The following is a 19,617-nucleotide window of genomic DNA, read 5'->3' as shown; positions in this document are numbered from 1 at the left end:
TTGCAGCATATCAATCTGAAGTCATATATTCACATATTCAGTACAAACAAATGAGACATATTGAATTTGCATATCATGAAATGTGTTGCCTCTAATGAAGCTAAATGTCTACGTGTTTGAGAAGCAGGTCTCTAAAATAACAGAGTGTAAACAAGAATTTTCCCTCAGGGATTAATAAAATATTTAAGAATCTAAATCAAAAATCAAAGTCTTCAGCAACAGATCCCTCTCTGTAATGATTTTACTGAATAACTGGTTCTTTGTTTTGCCAACAGGCTACTGTAACTCTGTTTGTGTCCTGAGCTGAAGAGCTGTTAGGTCATATATGTTACTATAAAGGAACAATACACGTGAGATACTCAGTGTATGCCACAGTATATTTATATGTTTGTGACTCTGTCAAGTGTTTGTGTGAAAGATAAATACAAACACAACTAAAATACATTTGCGCCATTAATTCTGCCATTCAAATGCAGACCTCAGTCTCTGACACAAAAAGAGCACATCAAACAAAAGCAGGGATCAAAGACTGAATCTGTTCTCTCTTTCAGGGCTTCTCTGGGATGAATGGAGCTGAATACAAGTGTCAGGTTGATTAAAAATCCCCGTATCTATAATTAAAGCTGTTAGTTTCCTTTAAAAACACCATGGAACACCAGGACAGATGACAGTGAGCATGGCAGATTGTTACGCATTATGCTTAAATTAGACGAGAGGGAACTTTTTTTCTTTCTTTCTTTTTTTTTTTTTTTTTTTTTACCACTGTTTGCTTAAAGTCTATGAAAAGATAGATACTTTCAAAATTGTGCAGATTGTTAATAACTTGCAGACATGCTCTAGACAACATTGACTATGGGTGGCTGTGGCTCAGTCGGTAGCCTCTCAAATGAAAGGTTAGGGGTTTGATCCCCAACCCCTGCAGCCACATTTTGCATAGCAACCTCTGCCATCCATGTGTGAATGAGTGTGAATGTGTAGGTGTAAAAACCACTATGATTACAATTTACTATCATCAAACTGATTGAACAAGCTACACAAACTTTCAGAGAAGCTTACAAAGCTTGTGTGTGTTGTTGTAAAGACACATCTCTCAATCATTTCTCTATTGAAAATCATATTCAAACACACCAATTCGTTTTTTTTTGTTCTCCTGATATAGCCTCATCTGTAACAACAGATCATGTAATCACTCACATTTTGAGTGTTCTCCTTTATGATTGAAAATGTCTGTTTGCAGATTCACTATAAAAAACAGGATGCAGGTTTATTTTTTTAAATGAAGCAAAGCCATTTGCATCCTTTAAATAAAATAACACTCAACAAATATCTTGCTGTGTGACTCCTGATACGCCTTTCCTCCATCGAGTTTGGCGTCTCTTAAACAGTGACCCTGAAGCCCCTTTTAGCTCATGATAAGCATTCTCTGGATCGCCACTTTCCACATTAACATTTCATCAATCACTTCTCAGGCAGGCTCATCAGTCTTATTGTTGTGGCCCTGCTCTCACCTTCACTCCCTTCTCTACCTGACCAGCAGAGCAGGCAGGTGTCCAACCTTGCACACCCCAGCCGCTTATTCCCACTCCTTGTTTGTCTTTGTGAGGTTTGAAGCTAAAATCTAGCTGCAGGTTATAAAAGTTTAAAACAACCTCTGACACGTGTCTTTCATTAAATTGAGGCTATCTTGTTCACAAGGCAGTAAAGTAGTCAATTTTCAACTTTAACATGGCACATGTGACATCATGGGTCAAAGACAAACAATAAGAGTGGCAGCTTATTAATCACGTTTACTCACTTTAGGGCCTTGTTTTGGGTTCATTTGTCCTTGTTAAAGGAAATTTTGGACAAAGTTGTACATTTCATTTCTACAGGGAACCAAATAGGCTCCTGCAAGTCATCTGAGACTGAAAATGGCACAATCCTTCTCATGTGATTTCTACATTTTGTCTCCAACATTGTCTTGTTTGTGTCCACAGAGGTGTCCTTGAGGTTAGTGTGGCTTTGACCTTTCAGTCACTTAGCTGGTTGTTGCTTTCTCCAGAGTCAGGGGGAACTATAATGCGTTGTACTATAGGTCATAAATACAGCCTAAATACATGCACCTTTTTTCACGTACCAACCTTTGTGTTTGTTTGCTTCTGCTTCTGCTCTTAGTGATTCTGTTTTTCAAAATAACATATAGCTTTAAATATTTAGTCAGACAGCCAAATTTGCTATGATGATGCATTAAGAAAACCATGTGCAGCATATCCTTCCCTGTATTTAATAATCACGTATCCTTGTGCAAAGTTGGAATAGTTTATCTACTCAAGATTTGTTTTCTGCAGTGTCCTTTTATTTGTCAAATAATAATCTACACTTCAAAACAAAATGATACCTATGAGAACAAAGAATCATCATAAGACATTAAAGCCAGTGGCCAGTTGTTTAGCTTTCACTGTTTAAAGTTCGCTTGATTTATCCCGACTAAAACGTCAGAAACATGAAACACAATAGGGATATGTGTATAATAACCTTTACAAGCGATCTGAAGCTTTAGGATCAGGGCCCACACTGTAAGCAGATAATATTAAAAATGCATTGTATAGATTTGGATTTTAGAAAATGCATGTTTTAACAGTAACATAACACTTCCAACCTATGAAACTATTAACACCTAACATTACCAGCAATAACCAATGACTAAAAATACTCTATAGACATTTGACATCAGTCAACACATTGGTTAAATCATATAGCATTTGGTTTCATCCAACCGATCTGATTGTTTGTTTCTAGATATGGGAGTGATGACATGTTGACCATCATCACATAAAGAGGCAGGAAACACAATACACAAGCATAATCCAAAGCAACACAGCTCTCAGCAGCACAGTGGCAGCTTGGAGCCACCGTAGGCTGCAACATGGAGACACCAGGACACATGATGCTTTTATGACCACATAGCAAATGGCTGCAATTCACAAGTGGGCTTAAGTCTTTGTTTTGGAGTCTGTTCAAAGCTAACCGGGTACCTGCTGCTGTGGCTGCTGCTGCTGCTGATCAACATCTAAATTTAAATTCTCTGCATGTGCCAAAGGTGTTGTAATAAAAGCCCTTTTAATACCAGGACAGAAGATGCAGAGAATGAAATGGTTGAACAACACAGTCAGAGCTATGTGTTTGTCTGTTGTGTGACAGAGGACAGGAGCATGATAAATCGCTTGTTTTGGATAGTTGGGCGATGATCCTGTAGAAAAGTAGAATGGAGCCAGGAAAAAACAAGGGAGGGGGTGGGAAGCCCCTCCCTAATAACAGATACAACATTACATCAAGTCATGTGATAGTTACCCTCTGCAAAACCTTCAGAAGCTCCTAATGAAGGGAGAAAACAGAGATGGGGATTCATTTTACACTTAGATACAAAGAAGAGACAATAAAGTTTTAGATTTGAAAAATAAATGCAAAAGTTTGTAATATAGATATTTTTTGAATTTGAATAGGTACACACATACAACAAGTTAGCACTTTTGATCACTTTAGGAAAATGATGGAATTGCAGACATTTAAAGAGAAATCATTACAGACAAGGACTGTATACTAATGTAAAACATGTGGAGAACAATATGGCACATTATCATGTGCATAAAACAATATGTAGGGTATAGTCCTTCCTTTTAAAATATTTCAAATATGCCACCATCTTTGTCTTGGTGTTTTTCTTTTGGAGTAACTTGGTGACTCCTTACATGTCACCCTTAATGTAGATGCACAACAACAACAACAACAACAAAAAAGACAGAAAGAATCAGAGTAAACATCTCGGCCCCTATCTTTGTCTTTCCACCAATTAGCATCCAGTATTGTGTCTCCAGGATACCTGAAACCATGACAACAGCAGGTTACCGTTGCTATCTGTTAACTCCAGCTCCACCTGGTGGCGGCAAAGATGAAGTCCAGGTTGAACATTGACAGTAGATTGTTTATGAGTTCCACATTCACAAGTCATCCAAAAACATGACATCTGACTGTTTGTTTCTAGAATATCTGGCCATATAAACACTAGAAATGGTGACAAAGATCATTTTTCATCTCTCGTTGCTTCACTTGATTATAGTTTGGCAGAAGATTGCACTTCCATACATTAAATGCATATTTTGCTGACTAGTTTACAAGATCATTCTTACTTAATATCCTCTAGCGTTTTCTGGATCTGCAAAAGCATCACATTTTTGCTTCAAGGAGATTTCTAACCTCAGTTCAAATCATCAATCAAGTCCTTACAGTATGTGTGCCCTTGTCTCCGTTCAGAACATGATGATGGGATGATGTTGGAAATTTAAAAAATAATCAGTTGGTTCCAACATATTCAGATTTTTTTTTTTAATCAACTTACAGTTCCCTTGAGTCAAAGATACACTCCTTTGGTCATGACCTGCCTTCTTAGACTTTTAATCAGTGGGACATCCAACCAAATCCTGTAAGACTTCAGAGATTTTGGAGTTCAATACTGATAAAGTTCAGTATTCATATTTAAATCATGCAGCTTGCCTGAGCTTAAAATGTGCAGCCACTTCTGTTTTTTATTTGTTTGTGGATTCTGTGGTTTCAGCACATCAGAATCTTACTAGTTATATATAATTAATTTAAGTTTGGTTTTTTTAGTTTAAATATGATGCAGCTTTAGTATTTTGTTTTATTTTATCCCGTTCTACTCTCTGTTGTCTCCCAGATGTGTTCATTGCAGTGCCCCCTTATACATTTTCTTTTCCTGTGTGACCTATGCCGTTGAAGGAAAATAATAAACCTATAGATTAACTTTGTTGTATTCCGCTAAGACATATTATTAGTCTCATAATATTACTATCTACCTCTCATACCACCACAAGTTCAACTCCTTTGTTTTGCATGGCTGTCTGAATCATACTAAAACGTATTGCTACACAAAGCCCGGTTGTTGCATCAGTCCTGCATTGTGAATTGCCAGAGGTGTCCTCAGGTGAAGACCTCATGGTCGAAACGTTCTGATTAAATATCTTTCTCTGAATGGGCCATTCAGAGCCATTGTATCCATTTCTGTCCAGTACTCAAGACTTCGGTCGACAGCATAAGGTGAAGGCCTTCTTTCTTGTGGTAATCAAACTATCAGCAAATTATATTTGAAAAAACTTGTACAACCCTTGGAAACCATCATGTAGTATTTTCCACTTCTCTGACATATTCCCAGAAAATAATTCCTAAAAGGAAAACAAACACTTAGCCGATTGGAAGATTTTGAAGCAACCTGCTATAAAAAGGAACGTATGAAATATAAGTCTGTGAGTCAAAGCAGTATAGAGTCATTGTAACTTGTGTTGCTTGTGTGTGGTTTATTAAATGAGTCAAAGTTGATGTTCGCTCTTTACTTCTACCTTGATCCTGAAACACTATTTCTATAACTGGATATATGTCTGTCTACATTCCCAAAGGTAGGCTAAAAGATAGGAATCTGCAGCCAAATGTGTGGCTCTGTTGGACTACATTCGGTTTAAAAAAATCTTTTGAAGTCAGTTCGCTAGCGTGCATAAAAGAAATTGGATAAACCAGAAGCACAAGACACGACTGTTCTAAGGGCACCCTAGAAATTGCAGCAAAAATCACCTTCCAGTTGCAGCACACCAGATCTAATAACAGGGACATTTCCATTAACATAAGCTTCATCATTACCTCTAAAAACACCATTGCCCTTCACAGATCCTAAAATTTTAAACCAACACTCTAACGGGCTGCAGGCTTGACCGACTGCCCAAACACTCACCCAGTCAGCCGTGTAATTTAATTACCACCTTGGCCCATGCAGATGCAACCAGACATCAAACATCTAATGAGACAATTAGCTTGTAGCATCTTTAAGCTTTGCTCCTCATTATCACTGATGGCTGTGGTACAAGTTAATGGCTCCATCACAGCCCCACCCTAACACTCAGACTGCAGTCTACCAGCCGCCACAAGCAAGTTTCTGTGGATACTAATGGGGCATTAGACTGATGAGCCAGGTAAAGGCCTGAGTGACCTCTACATCCACAGAACATGAGGGAGACAAACACATTAAGATTTAAGATTCTATGGTAAAGACTTTGTGATTGAGTCTCTCTCAATATTTTAGAGAGTGAAAGCAATGTAACACTTCTTTGTCCTCTCTATTTAGAGCACCTCAGCTCAGCACTAGTCCCTCCTGCCTTTTTAGGATGAATCTAGGCCTATGTCCAATATCGCCCAGGCTGACGGACAGACCAAGGTCCCCATTTTTCTCAATGATGCAATACTAATCATCCATAGTAGATTGAAAACTTCGTCCATCACAATTCTGTCCTCGTCAACCTCCCTAAATAAACACCCATTATCTCTCATCTCAGCCGATAAGGGCAATGCTTCTACTGGGGACAAAATTCAATGAATAAACCTGTTTTCTTGCCCAGATTAAGGAAACTAAAACATGATGTTCATTTATTTTTGCTTTACACAAATGTCATGCTTTCACTCCTGGCTCTTGGTGGAGCCAGAAAAGATTGACTGTCTTTTTGTCAATGTGTGACCTACATTCTCACAGCAGTGAAACGCTAACAGAGCAGTGAGTCTATTGATAGCTGCAGTCTGGACTCCCGCAGGGAAATGGTCAAGATAATGATGAAGCTAGACTGAACTGACAGATATATTTGCTCAAACTTTAGATGGTATTTCTCTAAACCTCTTCAGTGGGACTCATTTGGGTGAGCTGTGTCATGTGATCCTAATGCTGGTCAAGTTTTGCACATTTCTGCCCTTTAAAATTCTACGAAGACACATTGACAAAAAAAAACACACACACACACACACACACACACACACACACACACACACACACACACACACACACACACACACAACACACTTCTTATGGTCTAGTTGTCATCTCACACAACCACAAAAAAACATTTGATTCTTATAATATCACTTTAACAGGGGTTTTCTCTAATTGTTGATGAGGATGCATTTTCTAATGTGTCAGTCTGTTTATCTTCTGTTCTATCTTACTCCACTGACAGAACTGTTGGAATAATTTAGTGTTAATGGTCTAGACAACCTTATTAGGGCAACCAATCCAGGGTTGATCAACCCCCCATCTGGAAAAGTTTCAGGGGAATGATCACTCACAGTCTGGAGGATATCTAGAGCATTGTACCATGGATCACCAATTTTCACCAAGGGCAAACAGGAAGCCTTTTTCGGCTTCATAATCCATTTTCTTTTCTTTGCAGCCCAAATATCCCCTAACATATAATCTGATAAAGCGACTGGCCTTTTCACTCTTGCAGCCCCCTTCAGCTCTGCTAAAGGTGAGCCTGCCAACAAAAGACACCCACACAGTTTACCCAGTTGGATAGACTGCTGCTGTAACGCCACAATTTCCCAGTTTGGGATCAATAAAGTAATTCTATTCTATTCTATTCTATTCTATTATGCAAATGTTGATCTCATACCTTCTTCTTCACCCCCAGTATTTACAGTAACAGCACATTCATGCACGCACGCACGCGCACACACACACGCACGCACGCGCGCGCGCACACACACACACACACACACACACACACACACACACACACACACACACACACACACACACACACACACACACACACACACACACACACACACACACTCTGTAGGTTGTAGTTTATGCATGGTATACAAACATTTGTAGGCACATAAATAAATATATTTGTGGTCTTCTGTCCTTTATTAAGTCTCATTTTTATGCCTGCTTTTAAACTCTATCTCAATATAATTCACAATGAAATAATGATTGTTTTTGTGTAAATAGAAATACATAGATCCAAGTCATCATATTTTGGGTTCATGCTGAGAGAACATTTATTGTTCCCTGAACTAGAACATAAGTCCTAATATCACATTACCCGGACTGGTTTTTACAGTCTTCATTGCCTTTGATTTGGTCCTCTGACATATGGCATTTTTCTTGGCATGTGGCATGTGGCATGTCTTGTGTATACAGATGTAGTCTTTTTTGTCTATTTCTTCAACAATTGAAGTCAAAACGGGTGGGGGCGGCCAGCCCATATTTCTGACTTGATTTTAACGGCTCTATACAGGCAGGGAAAAGAAGATAGAATGCATTAGCTACACTTGGATTACTGGTATAAGATTTAATGTAAGCTACTTACTGCTGAGAAGATTATGAGACAGTGCATTCATTTTCATATTCACCTGCCATCCATTAGAAGTCAGAGTAGGTTGATAATCGTATTTGGAGGAGGAAAGGTTGCAACTTCCTTAACAGACTTTTCTCTACAAACATCAAGAGATGAACACCATGATGATACTATTAGGGACACTTCACAGAACACTGTTACATATTCAACATGCAATCACTGTGATTTTCCTATAAGCCTATCCCTGCCCTTTAAATTCCTTCTTTCTGTATTTACTCATTCTTGAGTATTCTTGCTTGTTTGATATATTCGCATAAGGCTTTTTTTTTTTTTTTACACTACATTGAATAGGCCTATACTATCATACAACAGTTTCATTCTTATGTAAATAGCCTTAAATAATTCCACAATTCCCTATAAATAATAAATACTGGTTCCCTTGGGTAATGCACAGATATTTTGCGTGATGAAATAAAGTAAAATACCGCACAACCCGTATGAACGAAACAAAGTTGAAGTTTGATTTGAGAGGTGTTATGATTAAAACATTTGAATCCACATCGTCTCTGACAGAGAGGCTGTACCGCTGTGAGCACTGACGTCATCACAGAGAGCTAGCTAGCCAGTTGTTTTGGGGGAAGAAGAAAAGGGCTACAAGCGGAAGAAACACCGGATTTAGTTTCGGATATAATTCGGTTTATGGTCTTGGTTTAGATTTTTTTAAATACATTTCGAATAATGTCGACCCCGGCAAGGAGACGGCTTATGAGAGATTTTAAAAGGTACCTATAACGTTTTGGCATTCATATGTTCTTGTCTGTGTGGAGCTAGCAGCGTTAGCCGATGAAACTGACGGCGGCTAGCTCACCGTTAGCTTCACGTTAGCTGCTGTTTACAAAAGCTCGACTTGTTTTTTTTAACAACAACTCGTTAATGTGTGTGGTTTCTCTCTGTGTAAGTAATCGGCTGGTTTGAAAAGGGCATTTAAAAAAACATATCTGATCATATGTAAATACAGTAATGTGGTGTTCTGCAGTGTTTTTTTCTATCTGGGGAATAATGTCAGTCTTTATTATTTCAGCCTAGTTTGTTTGTTTTTGTTGGTGCAAATCAAACGTACTGAGAAGAAATGAAGACTGACAATTCAAGAACCTCTTACCTGAAACGGCCCAGATAAGAAGTTAATTGTGACCAGGTTTATTCTAATTTCTTGGCACAATTTCCAAGCTTTGGGTTTAAGCTGTGTTGCCCAAAAGGTGGTTCAATTCCACTAGCCAGTCCACTAGCCCCCCTCTCCCTCCTCATGGGAGCAACGTGGCTCACAGGTATTGCACAAGTCTGTGTGCGCGCCTTGGGGTGCCCCATCTCAATATTTTAGAAAGGGCAGATATGTCCGCCACCTCCTGTTAAAGTTATTTAAGATTTGTGTATTTGAAAACAATTATAAGTACATTCTCTACTTCAATCCTTGAAAGACAAGACGAATATGTCACAGTAACCTGGGCTCACTTCACCTGGCAAGGGGCAGCTTGTAATGCCTGCTATCCCCAATCTGTCGCCTGGTTCCATATGGCAACCTGCAGTACATGTGTGCTGTTGACACACCTGTCGGTGGAAAAACAGATCCTGAGCTATTCTACTAAGCAGAGTCGTTGAAGCAGGGCAGATAAGGTGTCACCGTAACTCTACTCTACTGCACCAGTGCCCAGGTGGTAAACTGTAACACACCGTGTCAAGGGGGAAACACAATGGCACATTCCTGGATCAGCCTGTGTGTTCATGCCAAAGCTGGCTGATCGAATTCAGCCTTGCGTGGTATTGCCTGGTCTCCCTTTGTTTGATCTGTAAGTCAAAATGATTTGCACAATGGGTCTTGAAACTGAGCTATTTAATTGTTTGAACAGCATCAAATGTGTGTGACGTTTCGGCTGAGCAGCTTGACACAGTGTTGTTGAAGTGCTCTTTAAATAAACCGTTTGAATTTATTTTGATTCATTTCAGTAAAGCGTTACTTGAATTTCCTTCCAAATATATCTTTTTTTTACATTTGACATTTTAAAAGCAGCAACCATTCCCTTACACTTTAATGGCTTCTGTTTCTTTTTCAGCCTTATTGTTCCTCTTAGTTTGGTTGTGAGGGTTCAGTTTTATTTTAGCTTACATTAGATTGTAAGGTTTTGTGATAACCAAGGTTAAAACTTTGGTTTCTGGCTGATAATAATGAATATTAACATTTTTCAAATCTTAAAGCTAATTCAGCTTAGTTTTATTATAACCAGCTTTGCATGGTTGTGTTGCCTTTAGTTTGTTAACCCACAATGTTTGACTTAAATATCGTGTCCAGCAGAACCTAGTCAGAACCAGTGGCTTGTGGGTTTGTTACTTAACTAACCAGACCATATAGTATGATGCAATGTTTTTACCTCACTGTGTTGGTTATAGTGTTAATAACAGTACATTTTCAAGGACAACTAACAAATGATTTTTTATTCTTGAGTCATCAATTAGCTGTTTGGTCTGTATCATGTCAGAATTTTCAAAAAGCAAAAAGCACACCTCCATATCACCTGAAGTCTAAGGTGATGTCCTCAATTATTTTGTCTGATGAACAGGCCAATATCCAAAAGATGTTTCAGTTCACAACAATATGAAATGGAAGAATCCTCAAATTTCAGGGAGCCAGTAAAGAAATGGTTATTGTTTTACTCTCATTAAAATGTTTAAAAAATATTAAAATAAAATGTTACATTATAAAATATATGTAATGCCCCCCCCCCCCCAACCTGCAGTTGGTCATTAATTTCCCCAGTTCCTAACTAAAGTCTAGTTACTCTCCTGTACAACACACTAGTTAGGAGTTTGAGTGAGTGAGGCATCCTTTCACCAGCAGAGAGCTCAGGCAGATTACAGTAAATGAGGTTAATTGCAGTGAGTCTGTCTGCAGCTAGGGACACTGATCCTCACTCACACACAGACACACAAATCAGCCTACCTTGTTTCATAGCTGTAAGCTCTTATTAAGCCAGCTTTTATACCATGCATGAGTTTGTGCGCCTGGGAAGTCTGCGGCACTTTTTTCTTGGCCTACATGCAGGGGTGGTCTGAAGCTTGACCTTTGAATGGGACATAGAGACCCAACAGATTCAAGTGTCTCTTATCCCAGAGAAACACGTTTTTATAGTCTACAATGATTTAAAACGTTTTACAAACCACTGGCACGTTGTTGGAAACTTGATTCAAAATGTTGACCTGCGACATTTGTGTGTTCCTATTTGTTGACGTCTTGTTGCTAGGCAGTTGTTGCTGAGGTGTTTTGCACTGTGCTTCAAAAAGATTGGGGGCTTGAGCTAATGATTATTTCCATGTTTGAAACAATCAGTTACGTCAGGTTATCTCATGAATTACTTTGGCTGTAAAATGTCCAGAAAATATCCATGCTCTGTTTTTAAGTTGTCCATATTCTGGGAAAAGAGAACATGTGAGATAAAACCTAAAGGTTATGTTAATAATAGATTTGAAACTGTTGCAAAAACAAACTGTGACTGGTCATAAAATTGTTCACCTGCTTTTGTGAAAATTGATAGACAATGTTAATTATGAAAAGAGGTCAGATTATTGTAAATAATAGGGTTATCTGTTTTTTCCACATGTTTCTACTTTTAATTAAAATATCCAATTAGTCATTAGTTTCATTCCTACTTTTGAGCTTCAAATTCTTTGGAGGTTTACCACCAATCCACGACATATTTTATCAAGATTTGATCATGTTGGAGCTTTTGTTTCTATAGGTGACTTCTTTCTTTCCTGCACTGCTCCTGCTGCAGCTCTCTAGTTTTTTTCTTTATTCCTCACATACTGATGTCACCAGCACTGCTGCTGCAGATGCTGCTGCAGATGTAACCTAAATCACACCACCTCATATTCACCAGCTTGTTTTGTCTGGGGAAAGTTTGACATTGAGTGTCCAGAGCTTTCATAAACTGGGCATCAGCTCAGTCATCAGTGTTTCATACAGCTCAATACTGTAGAAAACGAATCAAATATGTATTGAGAGGTAAACCTTAGGGAGCCTGTCCTTAAAAGAAATGTGATTTCCTAGATATCCTGACCATGACATTGTTGTCAGATGTCATTTCAAGTGAAGGTGGAACACTGCTCGTCTTTGACGCTCACTGAAGGACAAAGTCATGTTACAGTAGTGCATTAGATGAGTGTGAATATTATAGCTTTTGTTAACTGACATGTGACAGCAGGATGGTCAATGTGCAGCTGATCCTGCAAACCTGGCTGTCGACGAAAGTCATGTTGATACAGCAGTGTGTGTTTTGACTGATAATTATCCTGCAGTCCAGGTCTTAATTAAATTCCTCACACTCTCTCCCATCCTTTTTTCTCTCCCTCCTGCTTGTATTTCATTGTTTATGTTATTTGTTTCTTTATATTCTGTTTCTCATTATTTCCGTCCCTTTATCTGCGTTCATTTTTCCTTTGGGGTGTTTTTTTCTGTCACCTTTTTTGTCTCTCTGTTTCTTTCCCTTTTCTTCCTGTCTTTCATTCGTCCCTTTATTCTCTCTCGTTGCCCTTCTCACTGCCTGTCTCTGTGTCCTTCTCTTTGTGAATCTTTCTCTCTGTCTTTACCAGACTTCAAGAAGATCCTCCCACCGGTGTGAGTGGAGCACCATCAGAGAACAACATCATGCTTTGGAACGCTGTAATTTTTGGGTGAGTCATGCTCTAAATCCAACTCCGCCCTGCTGTCTTTACTTTGCCACTGTGATTGTGATGCACACACTCCCCAAGCCAGCCCACCCCTTTGCAATATTTAAATATATTTGATTGAAGACCTGATTGTGGCACGGACCAGTCTGGAAAATTGGCGTGCAGAGAGCCAGCAGGTGTTTGATGGAAGAACAGGCTGGGAGACATAAGTGAGACCAAAAACATTCCAGATATACTTAACTTCATCAGTAATTGAAATGAGGGTAACACATAAAAACAAACATGCTATTTAAAACTGTTCTAACTAATTAAATTATCCCAGTAACTGTGCAAATGATACCGTCCATGCTGCTGTTTGCTAATCCTGATGGATCAACCCTGGGTTCAATAGTATTTATAATTGTGATTCTGGAATTAATAAATGAAGGAAATTTAAAAGGACTCCAATTAAATTCCAGATGAGATATCATATACTTATGAAAAATAGAGACAATAGCATTACAGTTCTGATGACAATGCATCATATGTTTTTAGTTTCACAAATGTAACAGAGAAAATAAATACAGAATAGAAAACAATCAGAGACACAGGAGAACAGTTCATGCTGATTAGTAGCTGTGGTTAGGTGACATTTAACAATATTACTCAGTTGGCTCATGGGTGCAATAAAAAAAGTCAACATCTGCGTCACGTTTTTTGGCTCTGACTGGAAGTACTTCTGGCATTCTGCTTCCTGAAGATCTAAAAGCCACATTGTGTTCATAGTCTTCAGGGACATCAGAAAGTTTATTTTATTTTATTGGGATCAGATTATTCAGCGAGTGTTTGCAGCACTGTTTTCATCTCTCCTATCAGTAACTGGAAACTAGTGTAAACTTTTAGGAACAGGATGTGCTTGGTTCTCTTGGTTCCAATTAAAACTCTGGCAGCAGCCAGTCCGGCTGTTTGGAAAGTCCAGACAAGAGACTACTCCAACTGATTAAAACATGAAGAACACAATCAAATGGAAGACAAAGTTAACAAGGTGCAACATTTACCAAATCAACCACCAGGGAGACACATTGGGCTTCAATGAAGAAATAGAGTTGCTAATAGCTGCTCATCTAATTCAGAGTAAAAGGGGAGGCTGCCAGACAACAGCCATGTGTAAAACACATGGGCAACTGTTTCATTTGGATCCTTTATACTGTCTGTGTCAATGTGAAGAGCTGGGTAAATAGAGGGTCTGATGTCTGTCTGTGCATAGAACATTCTTGAGGGAGGGATGGCAATAATATGTTTTTCTACTGACTGTAGTGGGGATATTTTGAATCTGGAAATAATCCCCCCCTCCCATCTCTCTCCCTCTCCCTCTCCCTCTCTCTCGCTCTCTCTTTCTGATTTTTGCAGGCCTGTGGGAACACCATTTGAAGATGGTAAGTTCTACATTTTGATTCATCTTGTCCATGAAGTGTAGCCTTAGAGGGGGGACAGTTTATCTAAGCACTGGATTTGATTTAAATTTCCCCAGCACTGTTTTAAATTGAGACTTGCATCATTCAGTCTATTTATTCTAGACCTTTTTTCAAAGGGCTTAAAGGTTTTTGAATTCAGGAGTGTTCTTGAGCCATCAATTTCTAAATCACACAGTGATAAACATTCCCACACCTATAGGTCGGTATTGGAAGTCAAACATAAAAGCTGAAAATACAATAGATACAAATCTGAAAAACAAGGATTTATTATATTGATTGAGTAAAATCCAAAGTGTGTTACATACATATTCCTTCTCCTTCATATAATGAATGCTTGCAGCATTTTCACTGAACAGACATATGAAACATTTGTGTATGTTGCGTATAATATTTGAATATGTATTTCTATACTTTCATATTATTTAGCTGGTTTATTTTATGAACCATCAGAGCAACATAGATTACGTGTACCGTAGAAATTCAATGACGGAAATGTATCTGAAGAGCTGCGATTCCTGTTAAATCTAAATTATGCAATTGATTAGATTTTTTTGAGCCTGAGATCTGATTGATCCCGTTTAGTAATAAAAGGTGGGTGTTGAGTAAAATGCTGCCGACAGTCACTTTAATCTTCAATAATTGAAGATACTGTGAATATGTAATTAAAACATTTGTATTAGACTTAGAAAACCTTGATTTGAATAGTTCATGTCTTTTGTTTTTTTTATTTAATATTTAGATACAGTATAGTTAATTAAGTAACAAAGTAGTTGGATATTCGCATGATGTGTTCGATTGGTTGCAAACTTGCTGATGTGCATTAGCCTTGTATACTCAGTTTGAAAGTTACACACAAATACACACTTTTCTTTCCCCCTTAGATTCTATGATTGCTTGTTATTCTGAATAAGGGTAAGGCAGGATGTGCTGACTCTGGGTTTATTGTTTTTTCTTGCTCCTTAGCTCCATCTTTTATTCTGCTGTTAGCCTGCAGAGTTGACATCTCTGCCTTTGTGAAGGATTAGCTTCTTTTTCGCCAAGCCAGCTGTAATTTTAGTAACTTTAATTGTTTCCCTCGTTTTCTCTGACCTCCTGGATCCCTCACATCTGTATGCAATTCACAAAGTTACTTGCGTGCACTGCTCACATACTCTCTCTCTCTCTCTCTCTCTCTCTCTCGTTATTTGCTGTCCCCCACCCACCCCATCTCTTCTCCACCTCTGTCTCTCCGCAGGAACATTTAAGCTTCTGATAGAGTTTTCAGAGGAGTACCCAAACAAGCCTCCCACGGTTCGATTTGTCTCCAGAATGTTTCACCCAAATGGTAAAATGTGCTTCTGCCCCGACACTCTCTCACACATTCACTGATTCAAATATCCAACTGAATTTCTGCCCTCACATTCACCGGTGTATGAAGATGAGAGAGTTTAGACTTTGAACAGTTCAGGCATCCATTATTAGAGATGCTAAACTCTTTTTAAATGAGTGGGAAACTAGTGTTTTCCTGTTGTCGGCTACAAAGTGAGAACATGGCCGTCTTGTAGAGAGAAATTCTGAAAGTCCCCTCAAATCCGCTTTCAACTATTTTGTTTACCAGCATCAGCTTTGCATATGTTGTACATTCAGCCTCTCTAAACATGTTAATGACACTGTTATAAGCGCTTCCTGGCTGAAGATTCAATGTAACTCGAGGTGATCTGAACCTAACAACGTGCTCTCTCTCTGTGTGATCCCAGTTTATGCAGATGGCAGTATATGTTTAGACATCCTTCAGAACCGCTGGAGCCCCACGTATGATGTATCGTCCATACTCACCTCCATCCAGGTGAGTCAAAAAAGCATTTCTAACGTTCACAAGGAACATTTGACATCTTTCAAAGTTATATTTTTAGGACTTTTTAAAATTTATTTTATTTTTTTAAAGATTTCTTTTGGGGCTTTTTGTGCCTTTTAATGGAGAGATAGGACAGTGGTTAGAGCTGGAAATCAGGAAGAGAGAGAGCAGGGTATGACATGTGGGAAAGGAGCCACAGGTGGGATTTGAACCTGGGCCGCCCGCTTGGAGGACCATAGCCTCCATACATGGGGCGCGCGCATTAACCACTGCACCACCAGCGCCCCAGGACTTATATTTTTAACTTGTACAACACTCACTTTAGTTTGTGTAATCAGTGAACGCCTGACTGAGAGCACGAGAGACACCACACTTCAGTTTGTTCACCTTCAATACAAAAATACTAGGTGTCAGTAAATATCCAACAGATGCAGTGTGGACAGCGATACGATATCTAATGCTCGCATGCTGTAAGAACACGGTGTGAGTTGATTCAACTCTTATGAACACGTTAATGAAATGTCTCCCAACTATCCACAGTGGCTGAACAGTAACCCCTCTGCCACCAGAATTTGAATATTGGATAATTGTTAATTGCTGACAAAGTGTTAAGTCGACAACAGTTCTGCTTTTTGACAGGTTCGTTACAGAGAGAATGTTTTTATTCTGAATCTTATTACAGAGAATGTCATATGATTGAATTGAATGTTTGTGTTTGTTTTATCGATAAAACAACCTGCATCTCTTGTTCACAAGATAGATTTATGTCCATGATCAGACATGAAAATAAGTGTGAGATAATAGTGGTATGAATAAAGCTTGATGACCTGACATGTGTTCTTGTACTTGGATACTAAGATGCACACAGGTAACATTTCTCACTGTTACAGCCCACTCAGAAAACCTCTCCTGGGTATTTAATGCAGGTTGGACTGGACGCTTGTGCATCTATTCATCATTTTTGTCACTTTCTCCACAGTCGTTGCTGGACGAGCCAAACCCCAACAGCCCAGCCAACAGTCAGGCCGCACAGCTCTATCAGGAAAACAAGCGGGAGTACGAGAAGAGGGTGACGGCCATCGTGGAGCAGAGCTGGGTGGACGTCTGAGCGTCTCTCGCTCTCTACTTCTTCCCCTCCATCACTCTCTCTCTCTCTCTTCATCATCCCAGTACTCCAGTCTCTCATTTTTACCTCATCAAGAAGGAAAAAAAAAACAGCAACTATATCAGAAGAACTCAAGTGCCACCCTGAAAAACAAAACGATCTAGAGAACAACCAAACCAGAATGGACATTATCTTGCTTGCCAATACATTTGAGGAAAACGAGGGAGGGGAAATCCATCTTATGTTTGTGTTCCTTGTCCTTAATTTTACTTTTTTTATTGCATGATGTGAAATAAGTTATTGCTAACAGAATTTGTAATATATCTTTGTTGTTTGGATGGATTGATGCTGTTAGTGTTTGAGTTTTACAGATTTTGTTTTTTCTTTTGAAGTTTTCTTTTTTCTTTTCTTCTTATTATTTTTTTTTTAGCAATGTTTCCTGGTATGAACACAACTTGGCTGTTTTGTGAGGGCAGGTTGATGACCAAAATCTACATATTTAGAAAGCAATGGAAAAAGAACAACCCAGAACAAGTCACTCAAGTATTGGTATTGTTATTTTAAGGCCTGCCACTAATGCAGCTGATAAAAAAAAAAAAAAAAAAAACAATCCCTGGTCTGTTCCAGCAGATCTGTTATTTTGAGACACACTGTACAGGCTTCGGCTCACAGACGTCACAGGCTGCAACAGCGCCAAGTCTCCCTTGCACTGATGAATCATGAGTCCCTAGCAAGGCAGCTCTGAGCTTTCATTTTAATGATTTTTTGCTCGGAGGTAGAAGATGTGAGACAGGGAGTGTTATGAGAGAGTAAATATTAACACCAGGATGAGACAAGATGAACAAGGACTGTGGAGAACAGGATTGGATGAAAAGGAAGAGAGCTGAACCAAGGAAAGTGTTCACTGCAGTAATTGCATTTTCTTTTAGTCAGCTACATGAGCTAATCTTCTCACCGTTGTCCTTCTCCTAGCTTCATTCATTTTTAAGGTGTTATCAAAGTGTATGTGAGGTAAATGAGGATCTCAAGAAAGGAATTCAATAGTGCTTGAACTTAAGATACCCTTGAATGGTTTCATTAGAGTTCAATCATGGTGTAATTAAAGGTAGCAAGAAGAAACCTGTGAATCTGTAAGACAAGTTGGATCAGCAGTAGGTCGCTACATTAAAAAGAAAAAGGAGGAGGCGTATATAGAAGTATCCTCTATTCTCTTGTTCATGTGTTCTATAATAAACTTTTTTTTTTTAGGTTTTACAGTTCTTGAGTTACAGAGCTTCTTCTCCTGACGACTCTTCAGACACTTGATCTATATTGTCTTGTAGTTTCACCCACCTCAGACAGTAAGTCACTTTGTAGCCTGTGACGCATGTTGAGTGAGAGTCAGGGCTTGTGATCCTTCTCTTAAAAACGACATAGGTGACCTACTGTATAACCTGACCAATGAGCAGAGGATAAAGTGAGTGCAGTCCAGTGTGACATCAACTGTTTTCCCAAAAGGTTCAGGTTGTTTTCATGCCTGCATTTGTCTCTTATGATATTTCTATGCGATGCCCACTTAAAAGACCACTTGAGTATATTACAGTCACGACTTAATTCAGCCCCACTCCAGCTAAATATTCACAGAAGGTCATCATAAAACAAGAGATCCTGTTTTCTGAGACTATAAAGGTCATATTGTGGCTAGTGACTTATTTCACCTAAAAAAAAAGAGATGTTATTACATTTTGTGAATTAAACAAGAAAATGTATACTTATAACGATATGCTGTATAAACATAATAAAACACATTTTTCAGACTTTGACATTTGTTCTGTTTTGTTTTTTTTTGCTCTTCTCTTGAGTTTCTGGAACATTTGTTTGCCCAGTAATTCTATTTTTTAGCAGAATTACATCACAAAAGTATATAACAGTCACTGTGACAGTGGGTTATTCTGACACAGTGAGAATAGTTCAACTAGTTACAAACTGTCCAGACCTGCTTCTAATTCATTGATCAGTCTTCACTTTGTCAATCTCTTGAATTAAAATCTGCCTGCAGATGAATTGATCTACTTTACAAAAACAACCCTAAACTAAGAAACTAACTGATGTTCTGTTGTGAGGACTTGTCTTAATCTATATTTGTATAGCGGCCGCCAATACATAAATGTTATCTCAAGACACAAAAAATCAGGTGAAAGACCTTACTCTTTGTTATATTATCTTATGAAACTATTTAAGACAATTCTATCACCTTCAAAGCTCATACTCCCTCTCACTTTTAGTTACGTTAGTTTAAATGTTTGGTGTATAACAAGAGAACTTTCACTTTTTATAAATAAATCTTAATGAAAA

General features: G+C 38.5%; 1 protein-coding gene and 1 long non-coding RNA gene across 2 annotated transcripts; one reads left to right on the top strand and one right to left on the bottom strand.

Moving 5' to 3' along the window:
* Nucleotides 1-6,978: 6,978 nt before the first annotated feature.
* Nucleotides 6,979-9,584, bottom strand: LOC136182402 (uncharacterized). The gene is made up of 3 exons (XR_010668668.1): nucleotides 9,331-9,584; nucleotides 8,227-8,307; nucleotides 6,979-8,103 (listed from the first exon to the last, which is right to left on the bottom strand). It is a non-coding gene; the product is annotated as an uncharacterized lncRNA (long non-coding RNA).
* On the top strand, nucleotides 8,779-19,085 carry ube2b (ubiquitin-conjugating enzyme E2B (RAD6 homolog)). Its single transcript, XM_020635582.3, has 6 exons — nucleotides 8,779-8,953; nucleotides 12,813-12,893; nucleotides 14,280-14,305; nucleotides 15,579-15,668; nucleotides 16,081-16,169; nucleotides 17,158-19,085. The coding sequence occupies exons 1-6, from the start codon at nucleotides 8,910-8,912 to the stop codon at nucleotides 17,284-17,286; spliced, it is 459 nt and encodes a 152-aa protein (XP_020491238.1). The 5' UTR covers nucleotides 8,779-8,909; the 3' UTR covers nucleotides 17,287-19,085.
* Nucleotides 19,086-19,617: the final 532 nt, after the last annotated feature.

This window comes from Labrus bergylta, chromosome 14 (assembly GCF_963930695.1).
Source record: "Labrus bergylta chromosome 14, fLabBer1.1, whole genome shotgun sequence".
Taxonomy (NCBI): Eukaryota; Metazoa; Chordata; class Actinopteri; order Labriformes; family Labridae; genus Labrus; species Labrus bergylta.
The sequence above is the reverse complement of the archived record's forward strand: the minus strand, read 5'-3'. Positions and strand labels throughout refer to the sequence as shown.

Coding starts and splice junctions, on each gene's coding strand:
- ube2b (XM_020635582.3), top strand. CDS start 8,910: ATGTCGACCCCGGCAAGGAGACGGCTTATGAGAGATTTTAAAAG. Junction 12,894..14,279: donor TGGAACGCTGTAATTTTTGG/GTGAGTCATGCT, acceptor TGATTTTTGCAG/GCCTGTGGGAACACCATTTG. Junction 14,306..15,578: donor GGGAACACCATTTGAAGATG/GTAAGTTCTACA, acceptor GTCTCTCCGCAG/GAACATTTAAGCTTCTGATA.